General features: G+C 37.7%; 1 protein-coding gene across 1 annotated transcript in view; it reads left to right on the top strand.

The window, feature by feature from the left end:
• The window catches only part of PHLPP1 (PH domain and leucine rich repeat protein phosphatase 1), a 206,022-nt gene that overhangs the window by 94,167 nt on the left and 90,754 nt on the right, over window positions 1-21,101 (top strand). The window contains exons 2-3 of the mRNA XM_040632453.1: window positions 10,242-10,438; window positions 17,334-17,459. Coding sequence (XP_040488387.1) covers window positions 10,242-10,438; window positions 17,334-17,459 — 323 coding nt within the window. The remainder of the gene's footprint in view (window positions 1-10,241; window positions 10,439-17,333; window positions 17,460-21,101) is intronic.

Here is a 21,101-nt window from a genome sequence, read left to right as displayed (position 1 = left end):
ATGTCATAAGAGGGATGAGAGACTTGGCATCCTGCTTATGCATACTGGTGTTCCCAGTTTTAGAAGTTTGCTCATGTGTTTGATAGCAATTTATTTCAGCTCTAGTTGGGGTGAAATTTTGACTTGAGTATAACAGTGCTAGAGAAGTTTTAGCTGCTGAAACAACCAATCATACCAATCTTATACTTTAACCTAATACAGGTTTCTTTTGTTCTCATGATCAAGTCCATTGCTGATGTTTCTGGTCAGGCAGCTCCATTCCAAGTGACTCAGGAGCCTAGGCTCCTTCCATCTCGTGGCTCACCATCTCCTTGAGCCTCCTGAGCATTCTTCTGGACAATCTTCATCCAGCTGGTCAATGCGTGAGGAGCCCGTGGAAGAGGGTGTATGGCATAGGCAGATCTAGAAGTGGCTTATGTATTTCTGCCCACATTTCCTTGGCCAGAACTAGTTGCAAGACTCCAGCAGAATTCCAAGAGAGGATGACAAATGCAGTTACTATGTGCATCCAGGAAGATGAAAGGGGATTATTAAACACCCAGCCGGGCTCTACCAAAATAGCATATGTAAATGTGCCACTACTGTATACAAAATCATGTTTTGGTGCATTTATATTTTAAAAATCATTTTAATATATTTTGTAGCCATGAAGCTTTTATTTTATTATTTTGGTTGTGGGATTTAGATTTTCCAGTGTGTGTTCTAAGTCATTCCAAACTCCCCTGTATTGTTTTGAATAATGACATTTTATAATTTGTTGCTCTATTAAAATTAAAACTTCTCTTTGGTAATTTAGATTTGAAAAGTATGACCTGGATGTCTGTTCCATTATAATATAACATATTGCTTCCATAAATTACAATGAAAATGAAGAACTGGCTTTAAATTTTTTTTAAGTTAATTTTTTTGTTGGTAATCTCTACACCCAACGTGGGGCTCAAAGTCACAACCCGGCAAGAGTCATATGCTCTTCTGACTGAACTAGCCACGTGCCCCTTAAATTTCTGATAATAAGGTTCCAAAGTATCTGGAAATTCATGTTCCTTAAAAGTTTTTGTTCTTCTAGTCACTTTATTATCGTCTGAAGAATGAGCTAGCAAATACTCCTTTCCTATTTTCAGCAAGTTTTGGAGATGGATTTTGCGCTCTAGTTTACAGGGACACTAAAAACAATAAGTGGACATTATTGTTGTGGAAAAATGACTTGTGTAGCCTCTCATTTATCCTCCTTTCTGATTCTTCCTGGCCTGATTCTTACTCATCTTTGAGTCTATATACTTGTATCTATTTATTCTCATACTTCTCATATACTTTATGATGAAAATAAGGACAGACTATTTTGTCAAACTACATACATACTATAATTCAGTTGAATGACTTTAATTTGCCCATTGATAACACCCCCTCTTCCTTTACTTTAAAAACAAAATTCTCTTAATGTTTCTAGAAAAGAAGTTTGAAATATTTGGCTGATAATTCTAGGCAAATGTTTTTCTTTGTAATATAACCCAAAAACTGTTAGAAGCTAGAAAGTTTGTTTTGAGCCACCTGTTTTTTCTTCTATCCTTTCTTTCCAAACATGTAGCTATAGATTGCATAATTTTTGTAATTTGAGCTGTATATGTTGAGAAGTGGTTGTTTCCTTTGGCCAGAACGTAGGAGTCTATTCACTGATGCAACAGGTACTCATTGAGCACTTAGTCTGTTGCAGATACCGTGCTAGTTTTTGGACCTGCACATAGGAAAGAGTCACAGCTAGTAGACTGTATATTTGGCCTGCTCTGGAATTTACAAGCCACGGGATGAGGTTAGTCGGAGGAACTCGAAGGCCCAGGAACACTGAAGTTCTGGGGTTCTAGAACCCTCTAAAGATCAAAAGTCTTACTTGTGAATAAATGATTTGGTCACCAAGGAATTAAATCAGTACCCTAGATCTGAAAGATGTATTAAATAGGCTTTTATGATAACAAGGACTGTAAAATCGATGACAGTCAATTACAACTATTTTTTCACTGTGGTTGTTTGGAAATGTTTTTATCCATTGTTCCGTGTTTTGCGGCTCCTTATAGTTATAACCAGTTGGTGACGTATGGCAGAGTAAGGGCCGGGGTGGGGGCGGTGGAGTGGTGGATAAAATCAGAATGCTGTTTGTGTACAAGTGTAAAAGTTTTCACCAGAAAAATTATAGGCCTTTTTTTCTCTTTCTTTTGCTTTTTAGTCTATTTTCTTTTAATTATTCTTTAAAAAGTAGAGACTTCCGATGTCTTATTCAAACACATCTACTAGTATCAGCAATCTGAAATCTATTTCCAAATAGTGGATGTGGGTTCATTTTTATTAATAACATGGCTTAGTGTGCTGTTTGGGGTTTTTTTTTCACATGTTCTTAGGATGTCTGCAAAGATCACTCATTCCTTTGGGGAAAAATATTCAGTAGTGGAAGCATGCTTATCCTTGCTCATTTTGCTTATTTTGCTTATTTATAGCCAATTTAGAGTTGCTGCCTAGAAAGAACTGGTTATATTAAAGAGAGCTCAGGAGTCGCAAAAAAATCATGCAGTTGGATTTAGCAGTTCATACAATGAAAATTTGGAAATAATCCTCAATAATGAAATGAGTAAACAAATGGTTATTTATGGAATATCTTGCAAGTCTTTAAGATATAAAGACTGACAACGTTGAAAAGCCTGTATGATACAATTTGAAGAGGCTAAAGCAGGATATAAGATGGTGTGTATGTTATGATTACAAGTATGTAAATGATTTGCAAATAAAAAATTGAAAAAATTCAAAATGTTTATAATGCTACCAAGAAAGTAGTGTTAGTTTTTTGTTTGTTTTTTTTTTTTTTTTACTATTCTGCTAACTTTTAATGATTGGGCAATATTTAAAATAGTAGTAGAAAATAATTTAAGTGAGAACTTTGTACATTTTGTGTTTTATTCTGAGAAGGTTTAAAATGAAGCTCCTCAAGTTTCCCATAGTTACCTATAGGTAAATCATATAAATGGACTGATTATGGGAGATTTTTGTAATTTTTTTTTTTTAGATTCCTAATAAGTTGAGGGATGGTCATCTGTTTGGAATGGGTGGGTTTCAGAATGTCACATTGGTATAAGACAGTTTATAAGGTCAGTTTTAGAACATCTGAATCTAGATTAATGTCTTTAATGTAATCAACCTTGTAGGAAAAAAGCTAGGTAGTTAACTATTATCTAATGCAGTAGAGAGGAATTAGGAGTTGGAATCTGTTTCTGTTATAAAATTTAAACATTATCAGTATGCGTTATAAAGTGGAACATAAACCAGAAACCCACCTCCCAGTGAGGAGGCAGAAGAGCATTTTGAATTACACTGCGTCTTGACAGGATTGCGTGGACATTGCTCTTGGTAACCTTGTCAGGTCATCTCGGCTAAAGTCTGTTCTTCACAGCAAAGGAAACTGAAACATATCAGGTCTCTTTTATTAGTAGGAGAGAGGAGTAGTGGTGTGGATTATCCAAAAATCATTCATGCTTGATTTTAGAGTTTCTATTTTAGCATTTTTTTTTATCAATGTGTGCGTGCCTCATTGGAACTCCACAACCCTCCTTTTAATAAAAGTATCCCTTGGTGAACACTTGACTCAGCTGGAGCTCTGGTGCTGTCTGCCTTCATCATCCTGATTTCCACGCCCACAGCTGTGTGCATCACCTCTGACACAAGTCACAGTTTTTATCTAAAGGAGGTAGTGAGTATGTTTATCCTTTTGAGAGCGGTTATGGGCATATTGGACCTTAGGCATTCTCAGATTTAAGATGTAGTCATCCCAAGGCCTCCTGAGCCTCATGATAAATAGTCATTTGTAGTTTTTCTGAGGCCTACATTTGAATCAAACATACATGAGACCTGCTGCCCGGCTTCATTGTTTTGAGAAGTTCAGCTGTTTCTCTTCACTCACGGTGTTTTATGCTTTAATGCTTGTTGCTTTATGACGTTATCCTTTGTGGAGAAGTATGACAAAAATAAAGCCAGCTGGGAAAGCAGGTGATGAAAATTTTTCTTCAGTCTACCAAAGGGATGATTTTTAGCCAGAAAATAGAAGTTGTAGGTAATTTAAGAATGTTAAATGGGGCAGAAGCTTGACAAACCTGTGGACCTGAGTAAGTCCACCATGCACTATAATGGACTTGACAATAAAAAGTTAGCAAAACCGGGGCGCCTGGGTAGCGCAGTCGTTAAAGCGTCTGCCTTCGGCTCAGGGCGTGATCCCGGCGCTCCGGGATCGAGTCCCACATCGGGCTCCTCCGCTGGGAGCCTGCTTCTTCCTCTCCCACTCCCCCTGCTTGTGTTCCCTCTCTCGCTGGCTGTCTCTATCTCTGTCAAATAAATAAAATCTTTAAAAAAAAAAAAAAAAGTTAGCAAAACCGTTACAGTGATTTTTCTAGCCAAGGAAAAAATTCCTCATCCAATGAGAAAGAAACACTAAGGAGAATGTTGAAAAGGCTCTTAGGTATGGTCTGGTTATGCACGGAAAGACGAGACTGCCATTTCTGGGAAGTAACAGATGGCGAAGACATTGAACTGACAGGTGAAGGTTGATTTGATGAAATTTCTCCTATGCATTTTCTTTGCCAAATGTGAAGTTAATAAGGGGAGGCCACACCAGCTAGCCATGTATTGCTCCTGGAGCTGAGCTGAAGGAACTCATAAATCAGGGAAGGGTTATGGTCTCTCTGAATGCAAGAGTGTAATGAAACCCACCTTTGAAGAAAATACCTTCTCTAAATATACAAGAAGAGATGTGAGCATTGGGTATTCAGACAACTAGGGGTAATTTTGATGATGCAATGGAGGAGAATCTAAAGGTGTCTGAGAGATGAACAAGTTCCTTGTGAGAACAGGAGGTGAGGGAAGGAAGGAGGGGCGACGCGGGTCTAAAAGCAGCACCTGCTCTTCTAGTTCATTTCTAGTTGCCTTTCTCATCCTTTCCCCAACTTGATGCCTTGCTTCTTTGGTTAAGGTTTATCAACCAAATGCTGATGATCACCAGGTCGAAAGGATGTTGTTAACCTAAGGCTGTAGCTCAGTGGGTCTCGAGTGGTGGTCCTCAGACCTGCAGCATCAGCAGAATCTCTATCCCTGACCCAGAATTACTGAATTGGAAACTCTGGGTAGTGGAGCCCTGCATTCTGTTTTGAGAAAGCCTTCCTTCCAGGTGGTTTTGGTGCAGGCTGGTTAGAAGCCCTCTGCTGTAACTTGTCTTCATTCAGCATTTTCTTTTAGCATTTTAATTTATTATAGTTTGTTATATATTACATACAGTCTACAGTCATGGTAATCATCTTCATTACTTTGACTTCTCGAATTTTTTAAATTCCTGGCTAATTTTATTATAGTTTATATTAGAATTTGCTTTGGTTGATTTTTAAAAAATTATTTTGGGTCTGTGTTTATAGAATCGGTAAGAATACGAAGGGCTAGCTCACATTTTCCAGGTACTGTTCTAATTAATATTATAAGGGAAATTATAAGCTCTAGTGGTATTCAAGAATTTAGAGATTAGAGAAAGGTTCAAGTCCTGACATTTCTCAGCGATAGGGGTCTACAGTAATTTTGGGGATACCGACAAACCTCATCAAACCGAATAGCTGTCAGTAAGAAGCCAGATTTACTGGGCAGTTGACTTTATACATTTTGATCTGATACATAAATTAACCCTCTCCAGATCTATTTAGCAGCTGGTTGTCATTTCCATTAGCTAAAAGCAGCTAGTCTTAAATCTGTTTCAAAGCTCCTGCCAGCACGTCTTGCTGAGCTTGTTGAGCCTTTCAGCTGTGAGACAAAATTCCCAGGTGCCAGTTCAGTGCTCAGGCCTGTAGACCTTGTTATGGGTTGTTTAAATCCTTCTGCCAGCTCTTGAAATGACCGTAGGCAAGTAATTTAATTCCGTCTTTCTGTCACTGAAGGTAGTCAAGAAGGATTTAAGGATTTATATGCAATAAGAAACATGCTTTAGAGTTTTATCAGTCTAAGCTCCAAAGGTAGCGGAGGTGAGGGTGAGGGTTGAATGTTTTCACTCATTCCTGACCATTTTCAGCTCCAGGGACATGGTAAATTCTTCCATTAACGTCTGTGCAGCGATCAGACTTCCTTAGTTTTTGGTGCCATATCCTCATGAATACTTTCAGTCTCGAAAGTTTTGGACATTGTGATTGTGTAATATACTATTCTTATTCTTGGTTTTTTACTATTCTGATTATAGTAGACCCTCACTAGTTTATACAAAGTTCTGTAAATTTGTAGATGATTTTAGGGAAATTTGGGTTATTTAAGTAATACTACGTTCAGGTAAATGAATGGTTTCACTAAGTGAAACCAACTTCGCAAAGTTGTATTAGTTATTGCCCCGAAACTTAATGGCTTAAAACACCACACATTTATTGTCACCTCGTTCCTCTGAATCAGGAGGTCATGAGTGGAGTGGCTTAGCTGGGCACTTCTGGCTCAAGTACCATGAGGTGTGCAGTCAGTATGTCTTGGGGGTAGCGGTTCTCTGGGCTTGACCAGGGCTGGAGGATCTTTTTCTGATATCGCTCAGTCACATGGCTGGTGAAAAGAGACCTCAGTTCCTCACTGGCTGTTGGCAGGAAATTTCAGTGCGTCACCTTGTTGGCCTTTACATAGGGTCTCCACAGTGTCCTCAGGACATGGCAGCTGGTTTCCCCAGAGCGGGTGATCCTAGAGAGAGCATGGAGGAAGCTCTGTGCCCTTTATGACCTTCAGAAGTTGCTTCACTTCTGCCACATTCTGTTTGTTAGCAGCTAGTCACTAAGTAGAGTCGACATGCAAGAGGAGTGGAACTCGGCTCTACCTTTTGAGGGGAAGAATTTAAAAGAATTTTGTGGACATATTTTTAAACTTCTGCAATGATAGACATGGTTATATATTTAGCAAAGACGTGATTGGCAACAACCAAATTTGTACTTATTTCTTTGTTGTTTAAATGGTCTTTAGTTAAAACAGGTGTTTCTGCTATATATATATATTCCTGAAAATTCTCACGTTCTCCAAAATTGTAAAATAAAAATAAAATGCAATTGGAAGGGGGCAGGACTATAAGTCCATGCATCTTTATAACCAGAATACTAACAAAGTAATGATGGGGCCTCGGGAGATAACCCAGATGGCCCACGTGGGCATCCCAGTGTGGCTGGAAGTTGAGTTGCCTTAAGGAATATTAAAACTGCACGATAACAGAACAATAGAAATGCTGGCTTGTGGGCACTGAGATAGCATATTTGCTGTGGGCTTTTTCCTTTCTATTGAAAGTTACAATTCTAGAGTAAATATTTTTGAATCAACACTATGCATATTAAAATGATACCATTCCCCTATTTACAATCATATGAGCTAATTGGTATTAATGAATCACAATATTGTAGCAGAACAGACTGTAGTTTCCCTTAAATAAATAAATACCTCTCCTAATCATTTATTTAGTAAAATTCCCTGCTGACAGATAAGCCTGAAGGAAACTTCAGTCGCTCTGCTGTGGTCAGGTCTCTATCTCAGCTTGAAATACTTGCTTTTGCTGTCTGTCTTTCCTCTTAGATCGTGTAAGAAATGCCTTAACCCTGTAGGAAATTAGAGTAACAGGTCTAAAATAAAAGTTTTAATGACAGGTCCAACTTTCAACTGGTAGGCATTGGTTACTTGGTGTTATCAATATTTATTAGAGCAGAGGACAATTGGAAGTCCTCTGAATTGAGAGGTTTGAGAATTGGCAGGGAGAGAGAAAATAATTCCTTTTGTCGTAGAATGAGGAAGTCTGATGCAAAGGAGGGTGCATCTGGGTGGCTGCCCAGGTACATAGCTTATTGACGTCCATATTCCCCACAGCCTTGTTTGTACACAGCAAGTCCTGAGGACGTGTCTGATCTGGAACACCCGGGGAGGGAGCAGACCACAAGGATACTGAAATTCACTCAGAACAAGGCAAGGAGGGGTTTGATTCAGACTGGGATGTTTAGGGCTTTCCAAGGACAGAGTGATCTTACCATTAGGCTCCAGGACTATTCAGGCCCTTTGGGAATTTTTCTACCTAGCGAATAAAAAGCCTGTCTCTCTTGATGTCTCCATACTCTTCTATATATTTATCCCATCTGGGACGTATAGTCCACTCTATCTGGTGATTTGTTCTGGGGCTTTCTCTAGGATTTTTGCGGAGTTGAGAGAATTGAAGGGCTGTCTTTATGTACCCCTGTTGTCTTTTTCTTCAGTCTGTGGTTACCCACAGATCTACATAAGTGTGACAGGTTAACAAGTGTCCTTGAAGCCACTCTCAGATGTGGCTAAATAAAATGTCTCCTTCTTTGCGTTCGTTAGTCTGCATGTAAGAGTGTGTGTGTGTGCGCGCGCGCGCGCGTGCATGCATTTGTGCACATGTGTGCACGTGCATATTTAGATCAGATTCCTCATAAGCATATGTTAGTTTCTTACATTCGTGGAAATTGTATTTTAGAAAGTGGTAGTCTTACCCTTACCTTCTTCCCTACAGGAACAGTGTCATGTAGAAAGGAGCTCTTAGACTGGAAGTCTGAACATTTTTCTCTCTAGGTAAATGAACTTGTATGGAAGGGGACAAGCGAATGACTGTGGTCTGATCCATCACTGGCAGCCTTTCGCAAGTCACGTCTGATCTGAAGTCTCCTGGGCTTCCTACCTCTTTGCGGGGCATTAGCATCTCGTGACTGAACAAATCAGTGGATCTCTCAGCTCCCTTGAGGGTGTTAGCTGTGTGTAGTTGTTTGCTGGGCACCAAGTTCAAATAGCTGAACCACTGCTACACTTCATTCTGGCCCAGCCCCAGCAAAATTATGTAGTATGCAGTATCTATTTTATAAAACATTTGATATACTGGGAGAAAGAGGAAGTGAAATTCAAAACCTGCTGGTTTTGTTATTTCTGCCCAAAGGTATGTATTGGGAGGGTTCCAACACTCTGGATCTCTCGAGATCTATTTTTGGTGCTGCTACTCTTCCTGTTTCCTTTTCTAGTAGGTATTAGACATCTACCAAAACTACTTGGTATTTATGTGAATTTTTAAAATTCATAAGAATATAATTTCCCTTGAATATATTTCTTCTGCTAGCCTTTGGCAACTAGGCAAATTTCCAAGTAAATACAACCCTTCTGGCTTGGGTCCTGTTCAAGGACACGTGTCTCTCATTAGTTTATTGTTGAGCATGGGTTTCAGTACTCTTTGCTATTATACGTTCAGTGTCTACAACTGGGAATGTTTTGCTCCTTGTTTATAACACTGTCATACATCACTCATAGTTCTCCCATCCAGCTGATGGGACTTGTCTGAATGTCAAGATTCATTTCCATCTTGGAAACGAAGACTCTTAAGATCTTTCCCAGCACTTTGTCTCTGTGTCTCAGTGCCTCTCTCTCTGTCTCTGTGTTCCCTCCATGAGTCACACGCACGACCACACACCATCCTTCCTAGACTGGTGTTAAGTCTATCTTTGAGGACTTAACCTATCATTATAGAGTAGCATTTTCTTATTAGAAAAGTCATTTTTTGTCTCCTTAATAGTGAATGTACATTGAGTAACTGTAGGAGGAAGAATATCAGCAGTTAATTCCATTAAAACTGATTAGTTTCATTAAATGCTAGATCTTGAATGTTATTTTCCTCTCAGTGTACTTAACTGTAGCCATTTATAAAAATCTTGAAGTCATCCCTTCTTTAAATGTAAAAAACAAAAATGTGAAGGATATAGAAGGAAATAAAACTTGGGTTATAACAGAGGACTTAAAATGGTCTTTTCCGAAGGTTTTAAGGGAAAAGCTTTTCTTCACCTAAAATTAAAATGTGTCTGTGGAGTAGATCTGGTAGTTCTTAACCATAATTGTATTATTGTGGATTTCAGTCTCTCAATTGTAAATAAGATTGTTGCCTAATAATTCTCTGTTGCCCTGGTAGTTTATCTGGTAGGCCAATGAGTTGAAAAAAAGCCCAATTCTAGGGCACCTGGGTGGCTCAGTCAGTTAAGCGTCTGCCTTCGGCTCAGGTCATGATTCTGGGGTCCTGGGATTGAGTCCTATATCAGGCTCCCTGCTCAGTGGGGAGTCTGTTTTTCTCCCTCTCACTCTGCTACTCCCCCCTCTTCTGTCAAATAAATAAAATCTTATAAATAAATTTAAAAAGCCCAATTTCTTTGGACTAAAATGTTTGCTTGTGTTTGTTTCAGGAAAACCTCACAGCACCGGTAGCTCTGAACGGATTCAGCTCTCAGGAATGTATAATGTCCGTAAAGGCAAAATGCAGTTGCCAGTAAACCGATGGACCAGACGCCAAGTCATCCTTTGTGGGACCTGCCTAATAGTATCATCTGTGAAAGACAGCTTGACTGGAAAGATGCATGTTCTGCCACTAATTGGTGGAAAAGTAAGTTTAAAATGAACAAAATACTAACAGGTTTCCCAGTATCATTAAGCTTACTTTGAGCCATTTCTGTAATATGGGGTCCATGGTTTTCACTCATCTAAGGTTTAATTCAGTTCCTGTTGGGCTCTACCAGTGGGCATTGTTGGATGGTGGAGCTGTGGAAGATAACGATGCCATTGGCCCACGTGTGGCCCCAGTGATCATCACTTTATTAGTACGTGCATCTTACTGACAGGCCTGAAAACAGAGCAACTAAAATTCAGTATTATATTTTAGGCTGTAGATGATAAATTATTCTTTATAAGTAGACATCTCTTGATACGTTGAGTATATATTGTGTAATATAGTATAACGATCCTGAAGTCCATGGCTTTAGGACCATTCAAGCATGCTTACCAAAGGTTAGACTCTCTCTTGCATGAATCTTGGATCCAACTTTGGCTTACCTGTCTCTCTTTGTGTAGTGACCAGCGAAGTTAACAGTTTTTTTTGTTTTTGTTTTTTTTTTAAGATTTTATTTATTTGAGAGAGGAAGAGGGAGCATGAACAGCGGGAGGGGCAGAGAGAGAGGGAGAAACAGACTCCCTGCTGAGCGTGGAGCCCAACAACAGTGCAGGGCTTATCCCAGGACCCTGGGATCATGACCTGAGCTGAAGGCAGAAGCTTAACCAACTCAGCCACCCAGGCGCCCCAAAGTTAACATTTTTTTGTTTATCACTTCAGCCAGTCATAATTTTTGAACCTGAAATGTTAACTTGTTTCAGAGAAAAGCTGTGATATGGCTGATAGATATTACCAACATTACTAGCTGCTTTTCTTTGGGCATGATAATTATTTTATTCCTATCGTTTATGAAATAGATCTTTCTTACCAGATTGCTTGGGAAAATGTTACATTCTTTTTTTTGCCAGATCGATTTATTAATACCCAAGTGTTGGTGGGAGTATCATTACCATAATTATATGTTAGTATTTCCCAATTTTTAAATGATAAGATAATCTCTTAATAAATGGGAAGGCAAATTTGGATGAAGAAGAGGGTTTTTGAAAATTGGGGGCATATTAAGCAAATATTTTCTTTACCATTTCCTGAATAGACATGGGAAAGAAGGCAGAACATGGAGGATATAAATAGAGGAGGCGAAAAAACAAATTTTGTTAAAGTGAACTTTTTAAAATTGGCAAATGTTTGATCTGCTGGTTCCAGGGATTAGAAATGAAGGTAAAATCAGATCTGTGTGGTAGCAAATGGCTTTGTTATTCACCTGCTGTGTAGCAAATTCATTCTTCATTCATAATTTAAATTAGTCTTTCCTTATACAAATAGCCCATGTCAGTTCCCCACACACGCCTCTGCTACTCATTCTAATCCTGAAAAGACTAATACTTGACCATTTAAAAAAATTTTGGCCAGGCTGCCAGGTATATTTAGATCTAGTTCAGTCACCTATTTTGAAACCATTACTTAACCCTTGTCTGAGCATCAAGGAATTAGTGGTGTCTTATTACTGAAGATTTTGTCCTCTGGATTGAATTCTGAAAAATTAGTCATCATTATTACTCCCATAGGTCATCATTAAAAATGCAGATTTAATGTTTGATGCCCTGTTAGGTCAACAGTCTGTTTCTTTCTTCTCTGTGATGGTAGACATTTGCTTAGGCAAATTTAATACAACTATTTATTAAATAACCTCTGTGGGGAAGCCACTTTGCTTGGTGTCCCAGAAATACCAAGGTGGGTAAGTCATCATCCCTGCCTTTGAATTGCTTATAATTTTCTATGCAGAGATGAAGGATGGGCACATCAATATCTGCTCTAAGAGAGATGCAGAAAAGTGGTGCAGGAGATGAGTGGAAGGAGAGATTACATTTTCTTGTGGGGAATCAGGGAATTTTGTAATGAAGGAGGTAGCAATTACAATAAAACTTGAAGGGTGAAAAATCTCTTGACATATGAAGGAGATGGTCAGAAAGATTATTGTGCTCAGAGAAGCAGAGGCAGGAAAGCAGTGGAATGTTCAGATAAGGTCAGAAGATCGAGTTATAATTAGCATTTTCATTCAGAGCTAGAGACTTGCCTTGTTTCCCAGGCCTATTATTGGATGGATTTCTACCATTGAATAAATTGAAATGGCTTCCTTTTCTCACAGACAGACCTTGTAAAACCTGTTTTACACTATGCCTTTAAAAATAATTGAGTATGTTGAAAAACAGTCTTTTAAAACCTGTAGACCGAGTAAGGGAAAAATAATTCACTCTTTGCAATCTGAGTTTTCATTAATGTTTATCTATTCCTTTTTTCATTCTGTTTCATTCTGTTAAAGGAAAAACTAAGAGTACATGGAAGGTTTTTGTTTTTTAAAATATGTATGAAGAAGAGCTAGAAATGAAGTATAAGATAGATTGGCCATACCGTAGCAGTAATTGCTGATAATCAAATCTGACGCATCACTTGAGCGTGATCATTTAGTTTACATTTTCAAATGTTGCATTCCAACTATGAAGTTAAATAAAGCACTCTTAAAATTGAATTGTTGGGGAACATTATTTAATAGATAAGTTTCTATTCATTGTTCAAGTATTACGTTATTTAATTTATCCTTTGGAATTTAATATAGATTTTTAGATATAATATTTTAATATTTTACTTGATAGTTGCTAAATTATGATGCATAATACGTTGAGTAACCATTAACCTACTACTCAGTTTAGGAATTATGGCAGTATCAGTGCCAGTGTTTCTGCCTGTGTTCTCTTTACATCTGTCCTGTTGCCTCCCCAAATCCCAAAGGTATCCACCCATTGTCCTAGAATGTATATTCATCATTTTCTTTTTTGAAAAAAGTTTAATCATGTAACTGTGTTTTGCTTGTTTTTGATCTGAATAAAAATGGTATTGTACTATGTGTGGGCTTCTGTGATTGAATTTATCCACTCAGTATTAGGTTGTTTATAATAAGATTCTATGTTGCTTGCTGTGTGTGGTTTTCATTTCTGTATTTTTCCCTCTGTAGATGTTCTAAATTCTCATAATTTCTTAAGTAATTTTCCTGTTGATGAACATTTGGGTTGCTTCTAGTTTTTTGTTATAATAAATAATGCTGCTGAAATAGTTTTATATTGATATGCCTCCTGGTATAGAAGTAGATTTTCTAGGGCAGTAGTTCTCAACTAGAGTTACATTTGGTAATATGTACAAGTGTTTTGATTGTGAAATTATTGAACAGTCAACAGATCAGCTAAATTATTCTATAGTAACAAATCCCCCCCAGATGTCAGTGATTTAACATAACTGCTTTCTCTCATTCCCCTAAATGTCCACTGTGGATTGGTGGAGATTTCTTTTTTCACATAACTGTCCAGGGACCCAGCCTGATGGAGACTCTGCTCTCTTAAAACATTTGGAACATGCAGCCTTCTTTTGGTGCTTAGGCATGGAAAGAGATAGCAGGAGAGTCATGAACTGGCTCTTGTATATTTGGGTGTAGAAGTGACCCCTGTCACTTCTGCTCAAGGGGTCACTTCTGCTCATGGCTCATTGGCCAGAACTAATCACATGACTTCACCTTAATTGCAGAAGGTCTGGAAAATGTAGAAAATAGATACTATTGGCATTTATGGGGCAGGGGCTCAGAGAATAAAATGTCATGCAAAGTATTAAACAGTACTGTACCATGTACAGTGAACTGTTTAATTCAAAATCCTGGGGCGCCTGGGTGGCTCAGTCATTAAGCGTCTGTCTTCGGCTCAGGGCATGATCCCAGAGTCCTGGGATCGAGCCCCACATCAGGCTCCTCTGCTGGGAGCCTGCTTCTTCCTCTCCCACTCCCCCTGCCTGTGTTCCCTCTATCGCTGGCTGTCTCTCTCTCTGTCAAATAAATAAATAAAATCTTTAAAAAAAAATCAAAATCCTATAATAAATGACCTCCTTGAGAAATGCTGCTCTTAGATACATACTTAGGAATGCCGTTACTAGGCTATAGGACATATATGCACGTGCTACAAGATGATATCAAATTGTTTTCTAAAGTCAGTGCACCATTTTACACTCACATCAGTGTACAAGTGTTCCTTTTTCTCTGCATCTTCACCAAACTTTATTGAGGTATAATTGACATACAATAAACTGCGTATTTTGATAATAATTTGATAACAGTATAGATAGCCAAATACACCCATTAAACCATCACCATAATGAAGAAAAATGATCATATCACCCTCAAAGGTTTCCTTTTGCTCCTTCGTACCCCTTTCCTCCCACTCTTTTCCTCTCACTTTTTCCTATCCTCCAGAAATCACTGGCCTGATTGCTGTTAATATTGATTAGTTTAAATGGCATTTAAAAAAATTACAATTTCTCTTTAGTGTGTAGAAATGCAGCTATCTTTTGAGTATTGATTTTATATCTAGGCACCTTGGTAAATTTTCTTATTTATTCTAATGTCTATAGATTGTTTGGACTTTACTATGTAGCTAATCATGTAATATTTAAGTAATGACAATTTTCTTCCTTCCTGAATACATTTTTGTGTCTTATTGTAATGGCCAGAACTCTAATATAGTATTGAGTATACTGTAAGATCTCAGGGATCTTAAAGAGAGTGGTATATCATCATTAACACGAAGTTTGCCTTAGATGTTTGATAAATACCCTTTGCCAGCTAAGACAAAGTTGTTATTTGTGTTCTTAGTTTGCTAGGAGTTTTATCATGAATGATGAATGAGTGGTGAATGTTACCAGATGCTTTTTCTGCAGCCGTGGCCATGATCATATGGTTTTTTTCTTTAACCTGTTAATGTGATTAAAGATTTTATATGTTAAACCGTCTTGCCTTTCTCTGAGGTAAATCCAATTTGTTCTTGATATGTAGTTCTTTTTAAATTTAAATTCAATTACTTAACATATAACGTATTATTTGTTTCAGGGGTATAGGTCTCTGATTCATCAGTCTCATATAATATGCAGTGCTCATTACAACACATACCCTGCCCAATGTCCATCACCCAGGTATCCCAATCCCCCACCCCCTTTCCCTCAAGCAACCCTCAGTTTGTTTCCTAAGATTAAGAGTCAAAAGATTGTATTTATTTGTTTGAGAGAGCACAAGCAGGGGAAGAGGCAGAGGGAGAGGGAGAAGCAGACTCCCCACTGAGCAAGGAGCCTGACTCGGGACTCAATTCCAGGACCCTGAGATTGTGACCTGAGCTGAAGGCAGACACTTAACCAACTGAGCCACCCAGGTGCCCCTTGATGTATAGTGGGTTCTTTTGTATTTCTGGATTTTACATGTCTGTATTTTTTTTCTGTATTTCTGGATTCTGATGCAACATTTTGTTCAAGATAAGTGTTCATAATTGAGACTGGCCTATAATTTTCCTTTCTGTTACTGCTCTGATCTGTTTTTGGTTGTAAAATAGGTTGAGGTATTTTTCTTCACTTTTTTTTTTTTTTGGTGGATGAGTTTGCACAAGTTTGGAATGATCTGTTTCTTTGAATTTTGGTAAAATTCATCTCTAAAACCATATGGGCCTGGTATTTCTTGAGAAAAAAACTTTTAATATTCAGTTTCTTAAATGATTATAGGACTATGTAGGCCTTCTGTTTTTTTTCTTGATTTAGTGTTAGTAAAATATATTTTCTTATTTTGCCACAAAATTGTTTATAATGTTCTTTTAGGTCTCTGCTTAATCTGTAATCATGTCTCTTTTTTCATTATTAATGGTATTTACTATCTGTCTAAAATTAATATCATTGACCAATATCAATTCACATTTGATTTTGTTAGCCTTTTCAAAGAACCTTTGTTTTGTTAATGTTCATGTTCTGTTGTATATTTGGTTTTCATTTCATTAATTACTGCTTTTTATTATCAACTTTATTCTACTTTGAGTTTATTCAGTTTTTGGTATGGTATTTTTTCCCCTAAGTTCTTGAGACACGTATCAATAAAAACAGTTCTCTGCCTTCTCTTCTGAGTATTTAAAATTACAAATTTTCCCCTATGTACTGCTTTTGTTGTATTCCATAAATTTTGATATGTAGTACTTTCTTAATGGTTTAGTTCTAAGAATATCTAAATTTCTAATATTCTTTTTTACTGTTTACTGTTTAGAAGTGTTACCAGTTTTCTAAGTGTACTTGGATTTTAATTGATTTTTTATAATTGACATCTAACTTTTAAGTGCATTTTGGTCCTAGAACATAGTCTGTGATACTCATCTTTTTGAAAACTTTTTACACTTTCCTTGTGACTTGTGATCATTTTTGTAAATGAGGCATAGGGTTTGTGTAATATGTTACTTTCTTATCTGGACTTTTCCTCCTTAGGAAGAATTTACTGGGAGTGGAAATTTGATTTGACCCTTTCGCTGCCTAATTAGGGCTTGAAGGACTAATTAGGACTCTTGGTAGAGTTTTATTTCATGTTAATCTCAATTTCATGTTAAATTTTTAAAAACTTATTTTACGTGCTTGAAGACCTTTTTTAAAATGTAATTCAGAGTAATACAAAAGTCCCTTAAAGTAAAAAATTTACCTGGAATAAAAATCCTTAAGTAAAATATTAAGTACAACTCCGCCCAAAGGAAGGAAGAACCTCAGCACCCTATTGTGACGGTAGAGAAAGATAAGGAAGGGAGTCTGTTCCAATTTAAACAGGAAGAAAAGAATTTCACTCTTGTGGGGGAAATCTAAAGAAGATAAAACTCCCCATTTTCAATTTCCTTGTAATTCAAATTGGTTAGTCAGACTCGGGAACTTTAACACATTTTAAGTATTAAGAGGAACATATATAGGGAAAGATGCAAATCCGTGCAGGCTCACTGGGCCAAGGTATGGTTAGTGAACTATGTAAATGGTCTGCTTTCCTGACTCGTTTTTGTCTCTGTTTTTTTAGGTAGAAGAAGTGAAAAAGCACCAGCACTGTTTAGCATTTAGCTCCTCTGGACCCCAAAGCCAGACTTACTACATTTGTTTTGATACATTCACAGAGTATTTAAGGTGGCTTCGACAAGTCTCCAAGGTAAGTGCTTACCCAAGAATATTGTTCAGCTTCTAGCTGGCTCAAGAGTTCCTCTCTGCTTTACCCAGTTCCAGAATGTAGTATTATACTTTTTTTTTTCCCCCAGATACTGCTAGTAGTTTGCAACTTTTAGTTTTGTGAAAGCTCATTTTGGCTGAAAAGTAGCTAATTAGAAATTTTTTAAGTGTGTTTCATTTGTTAGGTTTTGTTTATCCTAAGGGGGGGGGGAGAATTCAGTGGGTAGACAGGCATTACTATCTTAATGTGATAGATAAGGAACATAGGCTAAGAATATTTAAGGGACTGGCCCAGGGTAGGACAACTGCAAAACCACAAAATACCCAGAGAATTGTTACAAATTTCCCCTCTTCCTCTATTTTTTCATGTAAGTGGTTTAATCTGTGCCATCTCCTTTTCACTTGTTCAACTTCTGCCTTTCGAATGGCTTACTTTCTTTTCACATCTTCGTTATTTTGACCATTTTATAGTGCCCTAATGAAATAAGATCACCATGACCTATGAAACAGTATACCTTTGTGTGTGTGTGTGTGTGTGTGTGTGTGTGTGTGTGTGTGTGTGTAATGGAAGCTAGAATATCATGATGAATAAGATAAATAAAAGTTGATATTTCAGGTACCGTGCATGAAGATGATTTTACATCACATTTACAGAATTGTGTGTAAAATGGGTGGATTGTAGTACTTTGTGCCTTGGTTTTGGGTGTGTTTATGAAATGATGAAACCTCCCTTGGGTGTAGAAGCATTACTTTGGAATTTGCTTTCATATTTTTGAATTTATAATCCACTGTGCCATCCAAGTTCAATATGATTCAGACTGCTGTATGATGTAATTATTTATCAAGTGAATGAATAGGGAATAGCTTCGTAAAACAGTTAATAGAAGATTCGAGAATAAGCGTCTACAAAGACTTTTTGAAATACTGGCTACACTTGAATTATCAGGTAAAAACTGTGTACTCTGAAGATGCCATACACTTAAGAACACTAGTTTCCCCTCCTTTCAGAGAAGCAGCAATGGGCAGAATTTGGATTGATAGGACTCAGAAGATTTCTCCTAACCTGGTAGGCAAGTGGAAGGGCAGCACCCTGCTAGAGAAAATGGGAAAGATGACACATTTCCTGCAGACATGCATGTAGAGTTAATGTGGTATTAGAGGCAATAAGTACATCTATCTAGTTGTTTTAAAATTACTTTTGTGGTTGCAAATTCGAGGAGACAAGTATTAAAGAATACTGTGCTTTTATATTTAAGTCTTTGCTTGGGTTCAAGGCAATAAGTCAACAAACAGCCTACACTCTGCTTCATTCAGAGTAAAATGCCAAAATGTGGTCAGAGTGCATTAAATTTCTTTCTATACGGAGAGATTGATTTTTTTAAATAAACTTTTTGTTTTGGAATAATTTTTCTATTTACACAAAAGTTGTAAAGATAGTACAGGGAGTTTCCATGTAGCCCCACCCAGTTTCCCAAACATCTTCCATTACCATGATAGATTTGACAAAACTAAGAAACCGATATTAACACATTACTCTGAACTAAACTCCAAAATTTATTTGGATTTTACTAGTTTTTCCATTAATGTCTTCTTTCTGTCCCAGGGTTTAACCCAGGGTACCGCATAGCATTTGTCTGTCACGTCTCCTTTGTCTCCTCTGGTCTCTGACAGTTTTTCAGTCTTCCTGTGGTTTTTTTATGACCTTGACAGTTGAAGAGTATTTGTCAGGTATTTTATAAAATGTCCTGTATGGAGATGTTTTGATCTTTTAAATCAGATGCAGCATCATAGCTGCTTTGCATTCTTTTTGGAACACGTCAGAGGTATAAATTCTTAAACATGGATAAAGATGTAGATAAACATAAATTATCAAGCTTACCAATGACAGATTGTTTTGACTGAAGCAATAATAACAGATTAATGGGTATTGCGTTTAATAGTCTTGTATGTTAAACATCCACACAATTGATAATTCTCTGTTCTAAAGCTAGCAAGCATTTATTAAGCACCTTCTGTATGTTAAGTGTGTATTCTATGTACTGGGATATAGCAAAGAACAAGTCTAATTCCCCTCTCTTGGGAGCACTTACTTTGGGGAAACAGATGATAAATAATTAAACACCCAAAGAAAACATCAAATAATCACAGTGCTGTAATACAAGTTATAATGACAGAGAATAACGGAGGAGGAATAACTCTTTCTGAGGGGACATTTAAACTGGAACTTCAGGGAAAGAAGTATCTAGTTATTTGAAGATGTCATGGGAGGAGTTTTCCAGGCATTCTGAGAAGATAGTGTGAGAGTGCTAAGACTGAAACAAGGGATGTGAAGTCAGGGAAGACAGGGGTCTTATGCTACAGAACAGGGTAAAGAGTCTGGATTCTATTACTGGCATAATGGGAAGCCATTAAAAGACTTCTCTTCCAGAAAGTTACATGATCTGACATTGGTGTGTGGAGGACAAGAAGGGAAGCAGGGGCGTCTGACTGGCAGGAGGCTCTTGTTGTATATTCCAGGCAAGAGGTGAGAGGAGAAATGGAGAGAAGTGCTGATAGATGTGTTTTGGGATGTGATTTGAAGATTGAGTGACAAGATTACTGATAATTACATAGCAAGCATGAGGAAAAGGTCAGAATAAAAAATGGCTTCTAGGTTCTTGCTTTGAATGAGGATGTAAATTGTAGCCTCAGAAGCCATAGCACTAATTAGAGTTTTTATATTGACACCTTTAAAACAATGGCAAAATACAGTTTTTAACTTCAAAGAGTTAGTTTCTAGAGAGACAGCAAAGAGGTGAGGAAGAAGAGGTAGATTATGAAATGTCTCTTTAATGGGGTGTGGAAATTGTTGATTTCTAATTTGCTGTTGGTGATCATAAAGGTCAAGTGTTAGCTTGGCTAGTGCTCTTCACTGTTGCTGGTTGGCTGATATGCCATCTCCATGGTCTAATAGGATAGTGTATCTGGAATGAGGCTGTCTGAGTATCCAAACCATGAACGGATTCAGGTACCAGGCCACTCAGTAGGTGAAGGGGGAGGGTGAGAGGAGAATTGTGACATAGGCGAAGGTGATGGTGGCAGGGGGGAGGAGTGTTGGTGTGAGTTTCCTGTCCACTGGTTATTGTATTGCCATTAGAAAGTGTTTGTTGTGTAACGCAGCTGCAATCAGAAGATCATTCACACGCATCTACGTTCCCAGCAGACTGCAGCTCAGGTTTCCCACAGGTGTGGGTGGGTGCTTCCAGGAGGAAATTTAAGCTAATCACCTTAAATTACTAGTATTAATAAGTAGTTAACTAGTAGTTGGCTGGTATTAGTGAGAATGAATTTGAATTAGAACCTTAACCTCCTTTCCCTTCAGAAAGGCTCTGAATGTTTGGAGAAGCCAAATAGTGTGGAGTAAAGAGTTTGGGTTTCAAATTAAGGCAGACAGATTCAACCGTTCACTGGCCCTGACACTGTGTCGAAGCTTCTACATTTTAGGCCTTTTCATTTGGTAAAGGGAATAGTAATGGTACTTACCTCCTAGGGCTTATGTCAAATATGCACTTGATAGACTTATCCTGGCACATAATAGGTTCTAACTCTGTGTGTGTGTGTGTGTGTGTGTGTGTGTGTGTGTGTG

The sequence above is a fragment of the Ursus maritimus genome, unplaced genomic scaffold, assembly GCF_017311325.1.
Source record: "Ursus maritimus isolate PB19 unplaced genomic scaffold, ASM1731132v1 scaffold_18, whole genome shotgun sequence".
NCBI classification, from domain to species: domain Eukaryota; kingdom Metazoa; phylum Chordata; class Mammalia; order Carnivora; family Ursidae; genus Ursus; species Ursus maritimus.
The sequence above is the reverse complement of the archived record's forward strand: the minus strand, read 5'-3'. Positions and strand labels throughout refer to the sequence as shown.